Consider the following 14,308-nt stretch of genomic DNA (forward strand, 5'->3'; position numbering starts at 1 on the left):
TATTTGCAAAAGGAAAAGCAATTCTTTATTGTACAGACAGACACGGTACAAACGAGCTTGTTACACGATCCAGCAGCTTCTTGCCCGTCCCTGCTCAAAAGCGGATGGGGAGAGCTGGAGGGGAGCACGAAGGGGAGCATGCCAAGCACCCAACAAAGAGATCTGGATCCTCTGAAAGCAGGGACTGGGGTTTGCTCTTCTGGCCCCTCTGGCCAGTCCTCCACCCAGCCTGGGGAGAGAGGAGGAGACGAGGGACGTCTCTCCTGCACCGGGCACTCAGACCTCTCTCTTGCGAGAAGAAACCACCTTCCCCTCCACTGCCTCCTCGACGTTGATTCGAACTTTGCCACCACCACCTCCCAGGGAAGCTGTAGAAAGAAGGAGCAGACTTTAGAGCGGGGGGCCCTCGCTGTTCTCCCTCCCAAGGCAGCCAGGACCTTGGCTGAGCTCGGGGAGAACTGGACAGCACCCCTGAGAATGGCCACTGGCCAGGAGGTCTGGTGCTGAATCACTCATCATAGAGGTGGGCGGTGGTAGCAACAGTTACGCCCCGCAGTAAGCAAGAGAGTCAGGGATTTAACGGCAGGTGAACGGGAAGTGATGGGGGGCTCCTTACCATTAAGTGCAGGAAGGTGGGGCCTGGGGTAAGCTATTCCCCGGACAAAGCCTGCTCAACCTGGAAGGTTCTCAATAAATCTTCAGCCCCCACTCTACGGGGGCTGATAGAGGGTCCCTGCGAAAGAGGTATTGCCTAGAATGGGTGTGTCCCCTCCCTACTGGCTTGTTTGGCATCTTTCTCCTTCCAGCCCATTCCGGGGGAATGGTGGCATCAATAGCTCCCCTTGCCACCCCACGAAGGAAGAGTGAAGCCTTCTTACCTCCTCTGGTGCCCATGCCAGCCACCCTAAAAGAGAGGGGAAGCAGATATAAGAGAAGGGCGTGAGCCCAGAGCTCCTTAAGGGAGGCCCCGGTGGCTGGCTAAGCAATCCTCTCCAGAGCCCCCCACCACCAGCCGCACATCTGATTTCTCTAGAGGCTGGGACATCCTGAGAGCCTGTCCAGACCTGCCACCCCTAAGCAGACAGATTCTGATACACAGTAACACCCCATCTGCTTCCTTTATGCTGTCCCACTGCTGTCCGGGTAAGATGACTCTCCACCCCAACCCCAACCGGCCCCTCCCTCATTCCTCCCCCTGCACCCTCGCCCCTGCCTGGCGTCCTGGCCCTCCAGCAGGCTGCGGTAGGTGGCGATCTCCTGCTCCAGCCGCGTCTTGATGTCCAGCAGAGTCTTGTACTCCTGGTTCCGCCGCTCCATCTCACTACGGAGCTCGCTCAGCTGAGCCTCCAGGCTGCTGATGAGCCCCTGGATCTGCTGCAGCTGCATGGCGTAGCGGCACTCAGTCTCCGCCAGTGAACCCTCCAGCCCTGCTTTCTGGAGGGGCAACAGATCAAGAGACACCCCGTCAGGCCAGGAAGGAAGCTGTCGCGGGCATGCGGACCGACGTTGAATGGAGGGCAGAGAACCCCTCGGACGGGGCTTGGGAACCCAAGACTTAACCAGCCCTGGTTGGTGGGAAAGGCCGGGCCACGCTGGGGTGGGCTGGGGTGGGCTGGGGGGCAGGTGGCCCTACCATGCTGAGCTGGGACTGCAGCTCGATCTCCAGCCCCTGCATCGTGCGCCTCAGGTCTGTGATCTCCGTCTTGCTGGTCTGGATCATCTCTGTGTTGGAGGCCACCTCCTTGTTCAGCTCCTCTGTCTGTAGGTCACACACAAGGCAAGTGAGGCCCACAGGCGTCCTGGGAAACCTGGGGAGCTGGGGCGGGGCTGCGAGGTCAGGCCCACCTTGCTGAAGAACCAGGCCTCGGCGTCCCGCCGGTTCTTCTCCGCCATGGCCTCGTACTGCTCCCTCATCTCCGCCAGCACGCGGGTCAGGTCCACGCCTGGTGCCGCGTCCATCTCCACGTTGACCTGGCCTGCCAGCTGGCTGCCATACTCCTTCATCTCCTGCAGGGTGGGCAGGCCCATTTAGGGACAGAGGGCAGAAGAGAGAGCTGAGAGCCTGGGCTCCCACAGGCCCATCCTGGCTTCACGTTCCTGCACACCCACCCCAGCCTCTGTTCCCCACTGAACATGAAGAGGTTCAATCACATGGGCCCCTTGGCTCTGAGGGCCTCTCTTCCTTGCCAGGTGCTACAGGAGGACTTCAAGACAGTAGGGCCTTGTCTGAGCTCATGAAACAAATCAGGACAGCAGGTCACACTGACCACCTGGCCTGGCTATGGATCTGAGAAGGAAAGGAGTCTGGGTCCCCAAAGGATAGTACCCCTTGCTCTCCATGGGGACCCCTGTTTTGGTGGAGGGGAGCATATCTGAACCACTAAGCCCTTCAGCCAACTAGGAGGAGGTGCCAGTGGCCCTATTCTGCCTCCCGCCACCAGCAGCCCCTGCCGGCCCTCACCTCCTCGTGGTTCTTCTTCAGGTAGGCCAGCTCCTCCTTCAGGCTCTCGATCTGCATCTCCAGGTCAGTCTTGGCCAGGGTCAGCTCGTCCAGCACCCGGCGCAGGCCGTTGATGTCGGCCTCCACGCTCTGGCGCAGGGCCAGCTCGTTCTCATACCTGGGAAGAGAGAGGGAGCCCAGAGTAAGGATGGGCAAGAGGTCTGGTCTGTTGGAGCTGGAGGAGGGAGAGAAGGCCCAGAAAAGGTGGGGAATCCAGAAGGGGAGAGGGAAGCAGGAGCGCACTTGAGTCTGAGGTCGTCCACCGCCAGCCGGGCGTTGTCAATCTCCAGGATGACACGGGAGTTGTCGATGGTGGCCGCCAGGATCTGCAGGAGTCAGGGAGTCAGCCCCTAGAGCAGTGTTCCGTCCTCCCTGCTACTCTCCCCACCCTGTGCCCCAGGTCAGACCCCTGGCTGACACCAGCAACAGAAGCCTGTAGGCTCCCCAGGGCAGAGTTCAGCGCCCCCTCAAGTGCCCACGTGAGGTCTGCCCCCATGCCACCCTTCCTGGCTCCAGGGCGTGAAAGACCAAGGAGCCCGGAGTGCCTGGACTCCCCTGTGGGAATTGCCAGAAGGGGTTGGGCTGGGGTTTGGTGAACTCTGTCAACAGCCCTCCCGGGGATAGTCCACCAGCCTGCCCTGGTCACTGGCCTCCAGCACACCTGGACACAGCCATGGACCCACAGAACCTCCCACAGCCAGGAGGAACCTGGAGGGCCGGTCAGGAAGGCACGCTACGGCTGAGGAAAGCGGTCCAGGTAAGTTGAGAGGGTAAGTGGCTGGCAGAGCACATCATGAGTTCGAGGTGTCCTGAGTCCCAATACTGCTTTTGGCACCAAAGATACCCTCAAAGGGTGAGGCAGGTGGTCCTGGCACTCAGGGCTCCTGAGGTGACACTTACCATTCTTGCAAAAGAAGCAAAGGGGCACCTGATGCAGAGCCCTGCAGGGCGTGTGTCACTGCCCCCACCTCGGAACCCCCCCCCCCCCCCCCCCCCCCCCCCGCCCCGTCCTGACCAGAATCTCAGGATCCTCCCACACTGCTAAGTTGAGCGGATATGTGCTGGCATCACACCTGGAAAGCATTCCCTGCTCTCCGAGCTACACACCGGCAGTCGCGGCCCGGGCAGGAAAGGGTCTCCTTGCGGCAGCTGGAGCACTGATGTTACAGACGTGTGCAGGACCAGCCGCCTGCTCCGTCTCTCTGACACCCGAGGACTCACCTTGTCCCGCAGCTCCTCGATGGTCTTGAAGTAGGGGCTGTAGTCCCGCTCGGGGCTGCTGGGGCTCTGCTTCTGGTACCAGTCGCGGATCTTCACCTCCAGGTCGCCGTTGGCCTCCTCCAGGGCGCACACCTTGTCCAGGTAGGAGGCCAGGCGGTCGTTGAGGTTCTGCATGGTGAACTTCTCGTTGCCGGAGAGGAGGCTGCCATCGCCACCACTGTGGTCACCAAAGCCACCGCCGAAACCCCCACCAAAGCCACTTCCAAAGCCACCTCCAAAGCCACCTCCAAAGCCCCCACCGCTGAAACCACTACCAGCCCCTCCACCGAAGCTGCAGCTCATGCCGCCCCCATAGCCCCCTCCTGACCCGGAGGACACAAACCTAGCAGAAGAAGCCAAACTACTGCGGCTTCCACCGCCCCCACAGAGACTCCCCCCACCAAAGCCGCCTCCTCCAACCCGGAGGGAACCCCCCCGGATAGAGCCACCCCCAAAGGTGGAGGAAGAGGTCTGCAGAAACGTGGTGCTCATGGCCGGGCAGCGGGTGAGTTCTCCGCAAGCACAGAGGTGCTGGTGGGCAGCGCAGGCTGGGCTGAGCGCTTAGCACGCCGGTCATCCCCCAGCCTGGGGCTCCTTATATACCCCTCCGAGGGTGTTGTGGGACCACGTCTCCTCCTCCCCCCCCCCCCCCCCCCCCCGGGAAGCCCACCCCTGTGTTCAAACGCAACTGCCTGCACACCTCTGCGTGGTTGGTGTGGAGTTTCTCTTTTCTTTCTTTTTTTTTTTCAGTGCAACAAAAGAGATGATTCCGAATGAATGGTGTTTTGCCCCAGGGCCATGGTTTTAACACTTCCAATGCAGGCTCATCTCTGGCTCTGGGAGAATACCAAGAGTAGCAGGGAGCAAACCCCAATCACTCCGCAGCTCCCAGGCCTCGGCCCGCAGGGTGGGCGCAGCTCGAGACAGATCTGCCCTCGCTGGACTTCTCTGCTGCCACCGGCCCAGGGCCCTCACCCCAAGGCGGCCTGCTCCCCACTCTCAGTTTGAGAGTCCACTCCCCATCACTGCTCTGTGTTGTCCCACTCACAGACCCCACGTGTGAGCCTGCAGGGCCCAGGGAGAGCCATGGCTCGGCAGGGGGGAGGGGAGGGGAGGGGGCGGAGGCACAGGGAGGCATGCAGGGCCCACAGGGGACAGGCTGAAGACAGGAGAGGGGGGTCATGAGTCAAGTTCCAGCTAAGGTGATCAGAGAAGCCTACGTCTGTCTCTTCCCTGACGCGGCAGGACCCTCCTCCTCCATGCCTCCCCGTCCCCCCAACTGTCCCCTCCCCCCAGCTCCCTCCCAGCCCCCAGCCCCATTGCACTGGCGCTCTCACAAAGGCCAGGAGGCTCTGGGCTGACAAGGGGCTGATTGATAATCCCACCACCCGCCGAATGCACATGTCACTGGACCTTTGCTTGCTCCTGGGACACGTCGGGGCAAACGTCTGCAGATAAGAACAGAGCACAGTCCAGAAAGCCCCTGCCTTCTCCAGAGAGAGGGCATGTCCCTGCAGAGCAGGGCCAGAGTAACTTGTCCTGTCAAGTGCTTTGGGACCGGGGAGGGACCCAAGCCCGAGTGTTGGGAAGGAGGATTCAGGGAGGCCTGGCAGACAGACGGGAAGACACCTCTTCTCGAGCAGGATGCTGAGGCCAGAGAGGGGAGCTGAACACTCAGGAGAGCCCTTCTCTCAGCCGCCAACCCAGGGGCCGGCTTCTGGGGATACGTAATACATGCAGGCAGTGCCATTTGGAGACACAGACTGGCCCTCCGGCCCGGGCTCCAGGGTTTCGGGAGAGCGGGGGGGTTGGGAAGGGAAGCAAGGCCAATCTGGAGAGTCAGAAGGATACCTAGTCCAGGGCTGAATCACAGTGAGGTAATGGAGCTCCGGAGTCCCTCAGGCTCGGGTTCAAATCCTGGCTCCATCAATTACTGCCTATGAAACCCTGGACGTGTTCCCGTGGCGAGGGGCACTTTCAGCTTCCACCCGAGGCCCGAGAGCCCCCAGCCTGCTTCCTCCTGCCTCCCCATCTTCTAAGGAAGCAGACAGTGGGGCTCAGTACCTGAGGTTCCCCACTGAGCCAGGGTGGTGCGAGAAGGACCAAAGGCCTAGGTGGATGGGGGTGGATGAGCCGGGCCTCTGAGTGCTGGGCACAGACAGTGCGGGATCGGCTCGTGGGTAGGAGGGTATTGTCTTTTCTTCCGAAAGAAAAATAATCAAACTCAGATCAGCCACAGCTCATTAAAATCTCTGCAGACATCATGGCCCCAGCAGTTAACAGGGGAACAATCGCATGCCATCACCCCAGGCTGAGGGAGGCCTGGGCCCCAGCCAGCCCCTCTTCTGCACCCTGACTCCCCTGCAGCGCCCCTCGAGGGGTGGCTTTCATATGCTATCAGGCCCATGCAGGCGCAGCAGCTGCCCCAGTCACAAATCCCTGCTCCTGTGAGCAAACAGCTCCTGTGAGCTCAAGTGCAAACAGCTCCTGTGAGCTCAAGGTCTGGGCCACTTGGTGCCTGCTCATTAGCACCAGGTGGGGAGGCAGGGCAAGGGGGGGGACCCAGCTCTGTTTGGCTCCGGCCCAGGCTGCAGCCCAGGGCCCTGCCCCGGGCAGCACACCCATGACGCTGTGCCATTTTCTGTCCTTTGCCTGCTGCAGACAGGCTGTCCCCGGGGCCTTCTCTCCTTGGGATGGGAGGGGATGGGATGTGCGGCCCAGTGGAAAAGCCTGGGCTGGACTCCACCTCTGGGTGTGACTCGACCTCTCTGAGCCAGGTTCCCAACTTAACATTGGGCCATTTTTCCACTCACATGAGGTACTTAGAGTAGTCAGAATCACAGAAGGAGTTACCGTTTAACAGATTTAGAGTCTCGGTTTTACAAGATGGAAACAGTCCTGAGCACGCGTGGTGATGCTCATGGCACCATAAGGTGAACGGAATTAATGCCACAGAACGGTCCACTTAAACACGGCTAAGATGGTAAATTATGTGTGTATTATACCAGAAGACACAAAAAGAAAAAAATGGAGCCATTAACACTGAGTCCTGTTACAGGGTCCGGGACAGCATCCGATGACACATGGGGGTGTGGTCTCCCTACATCCACCCCTCACCTCCCCGCTCCCCAGGGAGATGCTAGGGACAGAGCGGAGCAAGCACAAGCCCTGGGGCCTGGATAATTCCTCCTCTATTAGGTATGTGGCTCTCTTAGTAATCCAGCCGCCTCTCTCAGCCTCAGTCTACCAATCCGGAAAATGGAAATAACCCCTGCCCAGCCTGCCGCCCAGGGATGGAGCTGTGCCTATGACTGACAGGAAATGCTCTGCGAACTGAAGTGGTCACAAGGACCAGCAGGGAGGGTAAGACTCACCCCGTGAATCCTCTCCCCTTCTCTCTCCTTCCCTCCCTCTCCCTCTCCTCCATCCCAGCCTCTCTGTTAACACAGTACCCCTGGTTTCAGCTCCCTGAGACAGAAAATTGTCCCTGCCCTTGCCTCCCCATGCCACACACACACACACACACACAAAGGAAGGCTCCCTTCCTGACACCCAGACCTGCGACCCAGTCACCTGCCCCACCTGTTTGGGCCCAGACCCCACCCCATGGCCACATTTCCAGGGGCCTCTGGGGCATAGGGGAGGGTTTCAGCTGTGACAACAGAGGCTTTCATGAACAGGGGACAAAAATCCCTGGGCAGTCTCAGCCTGAGGGTGAGCCAGGCCTCTAAATTTAAGTGGGAGAGGGGGGCTGTGGGTGCTGGAGGCCACAGCAGAATAGCTCGGGAGGTGGCAGAAGGGGCTCCCGGCCCAGGGAGAGGAGGAAGCGCTGTGCTCTGGGCTCCCCAGTTCTGTGACCTGAAGCAAGTTAAGGAAGGTCTCTAAGACCCACAGGAAACTGGCAGAAAGAGCACCTCCTTCAGGATTCTTAGCACAGGGTATGACTGGGTCACAGCCTCCTTCACACAGCGCTGGGCACTCATGGCGGCCACGTGTTCCCCTCCAGTCCTTCTGGGGGCACAGGGTAGAGTGCTCCTCGCTGGCCCCCCTCCAGCACAGGATCAGGCAGATCCGTGGGACCTAACAGACCCACTCAGCCTGCACCTCTCAGCCAAGGGGAAGTGGGACTACTTATTTATCTTTAATTGGCCTCAGTTCTTGGCAGCTGAACTGTAAACCACAGGGGCAAGACCATACCCACACAAGGGCAGAGTTAGACCAGGAAGCTGGGACTTACGTTCCTTTGCTGGCCTAGGACCAGCCTCTGGTAAGCCAGGTTGGGGGTCCGTACGGGAGGTCCAGGTCACCGCTGGGTCCCATTCCAGGCTCTGGGCCCAGGTATGAGCTGGTGGGCGTAAGGGGCTTATGTGGGGCTGCCCGGGGATGGATGAATGTGTTAGTGCATGCACACACACTGACAATGACCGGTATACCCTCTTCAGCCTTCTGAGTGGGATGCCTGCCCCCATTACTCAGGCTCTGACCCCCAAAGCCCTAGGCTCTCCTTCAGTTAGGTGGAGAAATGCATCGAAAGGAACTGCCGCAGGGGATCCTAGTCCTGAGCCCTCACCTGGAGCAAGACTGACAGGTACTGAGGACCTGGCATAAGAAGCATCAATCCTGGGGTGCCTGGGTGGCTCGGTCATTAAGCGACTGCCTTCAGCTCGGATCATGATCCCAGGGTCCTGGGATCAAGCCCTGCATCGGGCTCCCTGCTCAGCGGGAAGCCTGCTTCTCCCTCTCCCACTCCCCCTGCTTGTGTTCCCTCTCTCGCTGGGTCTCTCTCTGTCAAATAAATAAATAAAATCTTAAAAAAAAAAAAAAGAAGCAGCAATCCCAGGAGAATGGGGTACATACAGGGTGGCACCTTCAGGAAACCTAGTTTCTGGTCCTGGCTCTGCCATGAAGTCACTGTGTGACCTCGGACAAGTTACTCAACCTCTCTGAACCTGTTTCTTGCTCTATAAGATGTTACTCACACTAACTAGCTTTTAAGGTTGTTTGATCAAATGGTGCATACTAGGTGCTCAAGTAAACATTAATTTCGGACACACAAATACACTTCAACCCTTGAGGGAGTAAAGTGGAGAGAAAACTAAATCTGAAAAAAAAAATAAAAACCCACAGTTTCAAATCCCATCCTTGCCATGTTAGAAGAGTTAAATCTACAACAAACCACCTCACCTGTCTGACCCTTAGTTTACCCCTCGGTAAAAAGGGAGCAATGCGGGGCGCCTGGGTGGCTCAACAGCTTCCGATTCTTGGTTTCAGCTCAGGTCATGATCTCATGGGTCCTGGGATCTGGCCCTGCGTTGGGCTCCACGCTCAGCGGGGCGTCTGCTTGGGGATTCTCTCCCTCTGCCCCTCCCCCCACTTGTGCACGCTTGTTCTCGAGCTCTCCCTCTCTCTCATTCAAATAAATAAATAAATCTTTAAAAGAAAGGAGGGGGGAGCAATGCTTGTTTCACAAGCTTATTTTAAGGAAGAGGTTAGATAAACGAAGAGTTCTGCAAACAGGAATTAGCCTACCAGTAGGAGTTGGGGAGCACCCTCTCTTCCTTCTCCTGGGACAGGGTGCACTCTGATCCAAATAAAACCCAAACAGAACCATCTCTATGGGCCGAAAAAACAAACCCAACATCCTTCCTCGAGCCATAAAACTTTATTGGCAGGTCAGGGGGAAGAGACAGGGGTAGGGTCCCTCCCCTCCATGGCCCTACCCAGGGGATTCCCTCTGCAGGAGAGCAGGAAGCCCAGGAGGCTGCTGGACTCAGAGAGCCTTGGCGGTGGGCAGGTTGTTGTAGTGGGCATCCTGGCCCTCCAGCAGGCTGCGGTAAGTGGCAATCTCCTGCTCCAGCCGTGACTTGATGTCCATGAGCTGCTGGTACTCCTGGTTCTGCCGCTCAGTGTCGGCACGCACCTCGCTCAGCTGGGCTTCCATGCTGCTGATCAGAGCCTGGATCTGGGCCAGCTGGGCTCCAAAGCGGGCCTCTGTTTCCGCCAATGTGCCTTCCAGGGCAGCTTTCTGAGGGCAGGGAGAGGGAAAGAGACTCAGTGGAGACTGGTTCCTGAGAGGGCAAGGGCACAGCCACGGCCCAGGCTGCGCAAGGTTGCGAGGGCACCAGGGTGCGCCCCACAGGGCGGGGGTACAGACCATGCTTAGCTGAGACTGCAGCTCGATCTCCAGACCCTGGAGGGTGCGCCGCAGGTCAGTGACTTCCGACTTGCTCATCTGCAGCTGTTCTGTGTGGCCAGCCACCTCCCGATTCAGCTCCTCGGTCTGCAAGAAGAGAGCAGGCAGAAGGAATAAGCAGTGAGGCAGACCTCTGCCTGAGGGCATGAAGCTCTCTCTCCCTGCCACCTCTCCAAAGGACTTCCCCCTACGTACCCGGCTGGTGAACCAGGCTTCAGCATCCTTTCGGTTCTTCTCAGCCATGACCTCATATTGGCTTCTCATGTCACCCAGGATCTTGGCAAGGTCGACGCCCGGAGCGGAATCCACCTCCACACTGACCTGGCCACCCACCTGGCCCCTCAGGGCACTGATTTCCTGGAAAGACACAGCAGAGATGGGCATGTCAGAGCCCAGAGCCTGCTGGGCCTGGGCCAGGTCACTCCCCAACCCCCCAGACGGGAAAGGGGCTGGTTCAGGTGCAGACCTCGGAGCCAGCACCGAGAGATAGACCAGGTGGCCACCATCCCCTGCTGGAGCCCTGGGAGCCCTGCTCCACACCCAGGGCCATATCAAGGGTACAGCAAGTGTGGTCACAGTCAAGAGGATACAGGATATAAAAGTGTCCTTAAGGGCGCCTGGGTGGCTCAGTTGGTTGGGCGACTGCCTTCGGCTCAGGTCATGGTCCCGGGGTCCTGGGATCGAGTCCCGCATCGGGCTCCCTGCTCTGCGGGAAGCCTGCTTCTCCCTCTCCCACTCCCCCTGCTTGTGTTCCCTCTCTCGCTGTGTCTCTCTCTGTCAAATAAATAAATAAAATCTTTAAAAAAAATAAAAAATAAAAAAAATAAAAGTGTCCTTAAGCGGGGGAAATCAGAGGGATAGATGAACCATGAGAGACGATGGACTCTGAAAAACAAACTGAGGGTTCTAGAGGGGAGGGGGGTGGGAGGATGGGTTAGCCTGGTGGTGGGTATTGAGGAGGGCACATTCTGCATGGAGCACTGAGTGTTATGCACAAACAATGAATCATGGAACACTTCATCTAAAACTAATGATGTAATGTATGGGGATTAACATAAGAAAAAAAAAAAAAAATTAAAAGTGTCCTTAGCCCTGGGAAGTTGGGGTGGGATGAACAGAAGGCCCAGCCTGAAACCCACCTCTTCATGGTTCTTCTTCAGGTAGGCCAGTTCCTCCTTCAGGCCCTCGATCTGCATCTCCAGGTCGGTCCTGGCCAGGGTCAGCTCATCCAGCACCCGGCGCAGGCCGTTGATGTCGGCCTCCACGCTCTGGCGCAGGGCCTGCTCCGTCTCAAACCTTTCAGAGGAAATAGGTGTAGTCAGACCAGAATTTCCTCTGAACCCCTGAAGACTTCCCCCATCTCCCCCAGGGTTCAGGAGTCCATGAGGGGGTTGCTTCGGGCCAGCTGGGGTAAGTGAGGACAGAGTCTAGTCCCCCCACTGCACTGAGCCCCCAAAGGGTCTGGGATTGCCCCTCCTTCCCTGTCCTGGCTTCCGCAGCCCTCTGAGGCAAACACATACTCACTTAGTTCGGAAGTCATCTGCAGCCAGACGGGCATTGTCGATCTGCAGGACAATCTTGGAGTTCTCGATGGTGGCACCAAGAATCTGGAAGATAAGAGGCAGGAAGTTGGCACCAGTTTAGTTTGGCACTGCCCACCCCCTTTCTTCCTAGAAGAGAGAGGAGAGCAAATGAGTATGCCTCTACCCCCTAGAGACCAAAGCCCCAGCCATGTCTCAGCTGTCCATTGGCCTGCTCTCTGGGAGGTCTTGGAATCAGTCCATGCCCAGGAGCTGGAGCAGGAGAAACCATCATCAGGGACGCTGAGACAGGGGGTAGGGCATGGGTGTGGGAGGGCATGGAGGTAAGTCTGGAAGGAAAGTGTCTGAGACCTGTACCCAGGGAAACTCTAAATGGTCTTAGGGGAGGCAGACTCTAGTGATCTGCAAACCAGATGACGTGTTGGGGTACTTTTGTCCGTAGCCCCATTCAAAGCACATTTTGCCTCAGGACAGGGAATTCCCATTTTTGAGCATCAATTATGTGACAAGCACTTTGCCCCTCATCTTTCATGCCAGGTCAGTGGGTATGCCTATTTTATAGAGGCGGGAAATGAAGCTCAGGATTTCTTGTCCAAGTTCACCCCCATCTGAGGTCCCTCTGCTGTGACGGGCATATTCACACCATTGATTAAGGTACTTGGGTTTATGTTTTTCAAAGAGCAAGTCATGACTCATTAGTCATTGTACTGGGAGATAATTTGCATAGTTTTTTAATGAACCTGAACAGAATATAAAATATGAGAAGAGATCACCCACAGTACGGTAAGAATTATTTCAAGAAAGTTTTGGTGGGGCGCCTGGACGGCTCAGTTGGTTAAATGGCTGACTCTTGATTTTTTGCTCAGGTCACAATCTCAGGGTCCTGGGATGGAGCCCTGCATAGGGCTTCACACTCAGCGGGAATCTGCTTGAGGACTGATTCTCTCTCTCCCTCTCCCTCTCTCCCTCCCCCCACCCTGCACTCTCTCTCTCTCTCTCTCTCTCTCTCTCTCTCTCAAATAAATAAATAAATCTTTAAATAATTAAATAAAGTTTTGCTTCCGTTTTGGGTGTGTATATAACAGAAAGAGAATGGGTGAAGGTACATGGTAAAATGTATTTCTTGTTAGGTTACAATTTTTTTAAAAGTGTGTAAGCAGTATTCTATTTTGTTGTTTACAACTCTAGCTGTCCCTCCTTGTCCACAGGTCTGGTCTTTCTACTCTATGCCCCTGGCACCCAGCACCGTGCGGGCCACATGGCAGGCACTGGGCAACGTTGTGGGGAGCTGCGTGTTAAATGTCCCACTGGCTTCCGATAACATTTCTTCCCTGCAGAGCTCCCAGCTTTTCCCTGAGGGTGGAGACCAAGCCCCACCCTGCATGCCCTTAGGGGCTCCCTGTTAGACCTATGGCTCCAGCACCCCCAACCCCAGGACTCTCCACCCACAGAGAACTATTGCCGAAAAGGACGGGGGGGGGGGGGGGGGGGGGGGGGGGGGCGGTCCTCTGCGTCTATGTCCCGCCTTTACCAGGTCCTTAGGCCATTAGCATATGTCCCTTCTCATTCTTCCTAGAAGTTCCTAAGTACGGTGTGGCAGGCAGGAGGGGTTTCAGCCTGAGCGTGATGGAAACCAGACCTGCCCCACCAGAGAAAAGGAATGCGGAGGGGCCCATGCTGGGGGCAGCGGAGGGTAGGTTTGGCCCGGGGTGGACTGCATTCCTCTCAGGCCAAATTCTTGCTTGTCTCCCTGCTGCCACTGCGGCCCCGGGCCAAGGCCTCTGGGCAGCCCACAGCCTTGTCCCATCTCCTCCCACTCCTTCGGACTCCCTCTCCCAGGCCTCCCCGCCCACCAGCCCCGCCCCGGCCGCCTCTGCACACCCCACCCACTAGCCTGCCCCCTTCCCGATACCCGGGCATCCACTTCCTGCCCCACCGCCCTGCCCCTCCTCACCTGCCCACAGCTCTCTGCCCCACGCTGCGGCCCTCCCACGTCCTAACGGGCTAGCTCCCGCCCCGCCAAGTGGTGGCTCGGGTGGCTGCCGTCCCTCCCCCGGCCTCGCCCGGCCCGCGGGCCTGGGTTTACTCTGGGTTTGCGCGGCAGGTGCACCTCCCGCAGCTGGGCCGCCGCGCACCTTGTCCCGCAGCTCCTCGATGGTCTTGAAGTAGGGGCTGTAGTCGCGGGCGGGCCCGGGCCCCTGCTTCTGGTACCAGTCGCGGATCTTCACCTCCAGGTCGCCGTTGGCCTCCTCCAGGGCGCGCACCTTGTCCAGGTAGGAGGCCAGGCGGTCGTTGAGGTTCTGCATGGTGAGCTTCTCATTGCCCGCCAGCAGCCCGTCGGACCCGGCCAGGCCGCCGGCAACGCTGCCGCCGTAGCCCCCGCCGTAGCCCCCGCCGTAGCCCCCGGAGGACGAGGATACGAAGCGGGCGGAGGACACAGACACGCCGCGGCCGCCCGAGCCCCCATGGATGCTGGGCGCGCGGAAGGCACCTCCCGCCCCGAGGCGCAGGGAGCCGCCGCCCAGGGCCCCGAAGGACGAGGTGGCGGACGAATGAAGATAGCTGTAGGAAGTCATGGCGAAGGAGGACTCGGACGACACTGGTCAGAGGAGCAGCGGTGGGCGACAGGAGTGGCGAGAGCCTCACCTGGCGCCTTTTATGCCCGGGGCGGGCGGGGGAGGGGGAGGGAGAAGGGGAGAGGAGGGAGGAGATGGGGCGGATATCTGAGCCCCGAGGAATTTGCAGGCTCCTGGGTGCAAATACGGGCACTGTCCCCATTGGTCAGTTCCTGGTGGCTCTACCTCCAGCTCTTCC

At 58.4% G+C, this 14,308-nt stretch overlaps 2 protein-coding genes across 2 annotated transcripts; both read right to left on the reverse strand.

The window, feature by feature from the left end:
* KRT15 (keratin 15) lies at positions 1 to 4,252 on the reverse strand. The gene is made up of 8 exons (XM_035027424.1): positions 3,722 to 4,252; positions 2,744 to 2,826; positions 2,462 to 2,618; positions 1,846 to 2,007; positions 1,634 to 1,759; positions 1,214 to 1,434; positions 879 to 904; positions 1 to 368 (listed from the first exon to the last, which is right to left on the reverse strand). Exons 1-8 carry the CDS (start codon positions 4,250 to 4,252, stop codon positions 277 to 279), a joined length of 1,398 nt encoding a protein of 465 aa, XP_034883315.1. The 3' UTR covers positions 1 to 276.
* Positions 4,253 to 9,408: 5,156 nt separating this feature from the next.
* Positions 9,409 to 14,070, reverse strand: KRT19 (keratin 19). Its single transcript, XM_035027426.1, has 6 exons — positions 13,630 to 14,070; positions 11,478 to 11,560; positions 11,093 to 11,249; positions 10,149 to 10,310; positions 9,915 to 10,040; positions 9,409 to 9,785 (listed from the first exon to the last, which is right to left on the reverse strand). Exons 1-6 carry the CDS (start codon positions 14,068 to 14,070, stop codon positions 9,531 to 9,533), a joined length of 1,224 nt encoding a protein of 407 aa, XP_034883317.1. The 3' UTR covers positions 9,409 to 9,530.
* Between the last annotated feature and the right edge of the window lie 238 nt (positions 14,071 to 14,308).

Source organism: Mirounga leonina, unplaced genomic scaffold (genome assembly GCF_011800145.1).
Source record: "Mirounga leonina isolate KUSES-001 unplaced genomic scaffold, KU_Mleo_1.0 Mir_200, whole genome shotgun sequence".
Classification (NCBI taxonomy): domain Eukaryota; kingdom Metazoa; phylum Chordata; class Mammalia; order Carnivora; family Phocidae; genus Mirounga; species Mirounga leonina.

Bases quoted from the DNA above. Each gene is read 5' to 3' on its own strand.
- KRT15 (XM_035027424.1), bottom strand. From the start codon at position 4,252: ATGAGCACCACGTTTCTGCAGACCTCTTCCTCCACCTTTGGGGGTGGC. The intron at 2,619-2,743 runs GTGCGCTCCTGC...CTCTCTTCCCAG, and splicing joins GTGGACGACCTCAGACTCAA to GTATGAGAACGAGCTGGCCC. The intron at 369-878 runs GTAAGAAGGCTT...TTCTTTCTACAG, and splicing joins TGGCATGGGCACCAGAGGAG to CTTCCCTGGGAGGTGGTGGT.
- KRT19 (XM_035027426.1), bottom strand. From the start codon at position 14,070: ATGACTTCCTACAGCTATCTTCATTCGTCCGCCACCTCGTCCTTCGGG. The intron at 11,250-11,477 runs GTGAGTATGTGT...TTCCTCTGAAAG, and splicing joins GCAGATGACTTCCGAACTAA to GTTTGAGACGGAGCAGGCCC. The intron at 10,311-11,092 runs GTGGGTTTCAGG...GTGTCTTTCCAG, and splicing joins TGAAGAAGAACCATGAAGAG to GAAATCAGTGCCCTGAGGGG.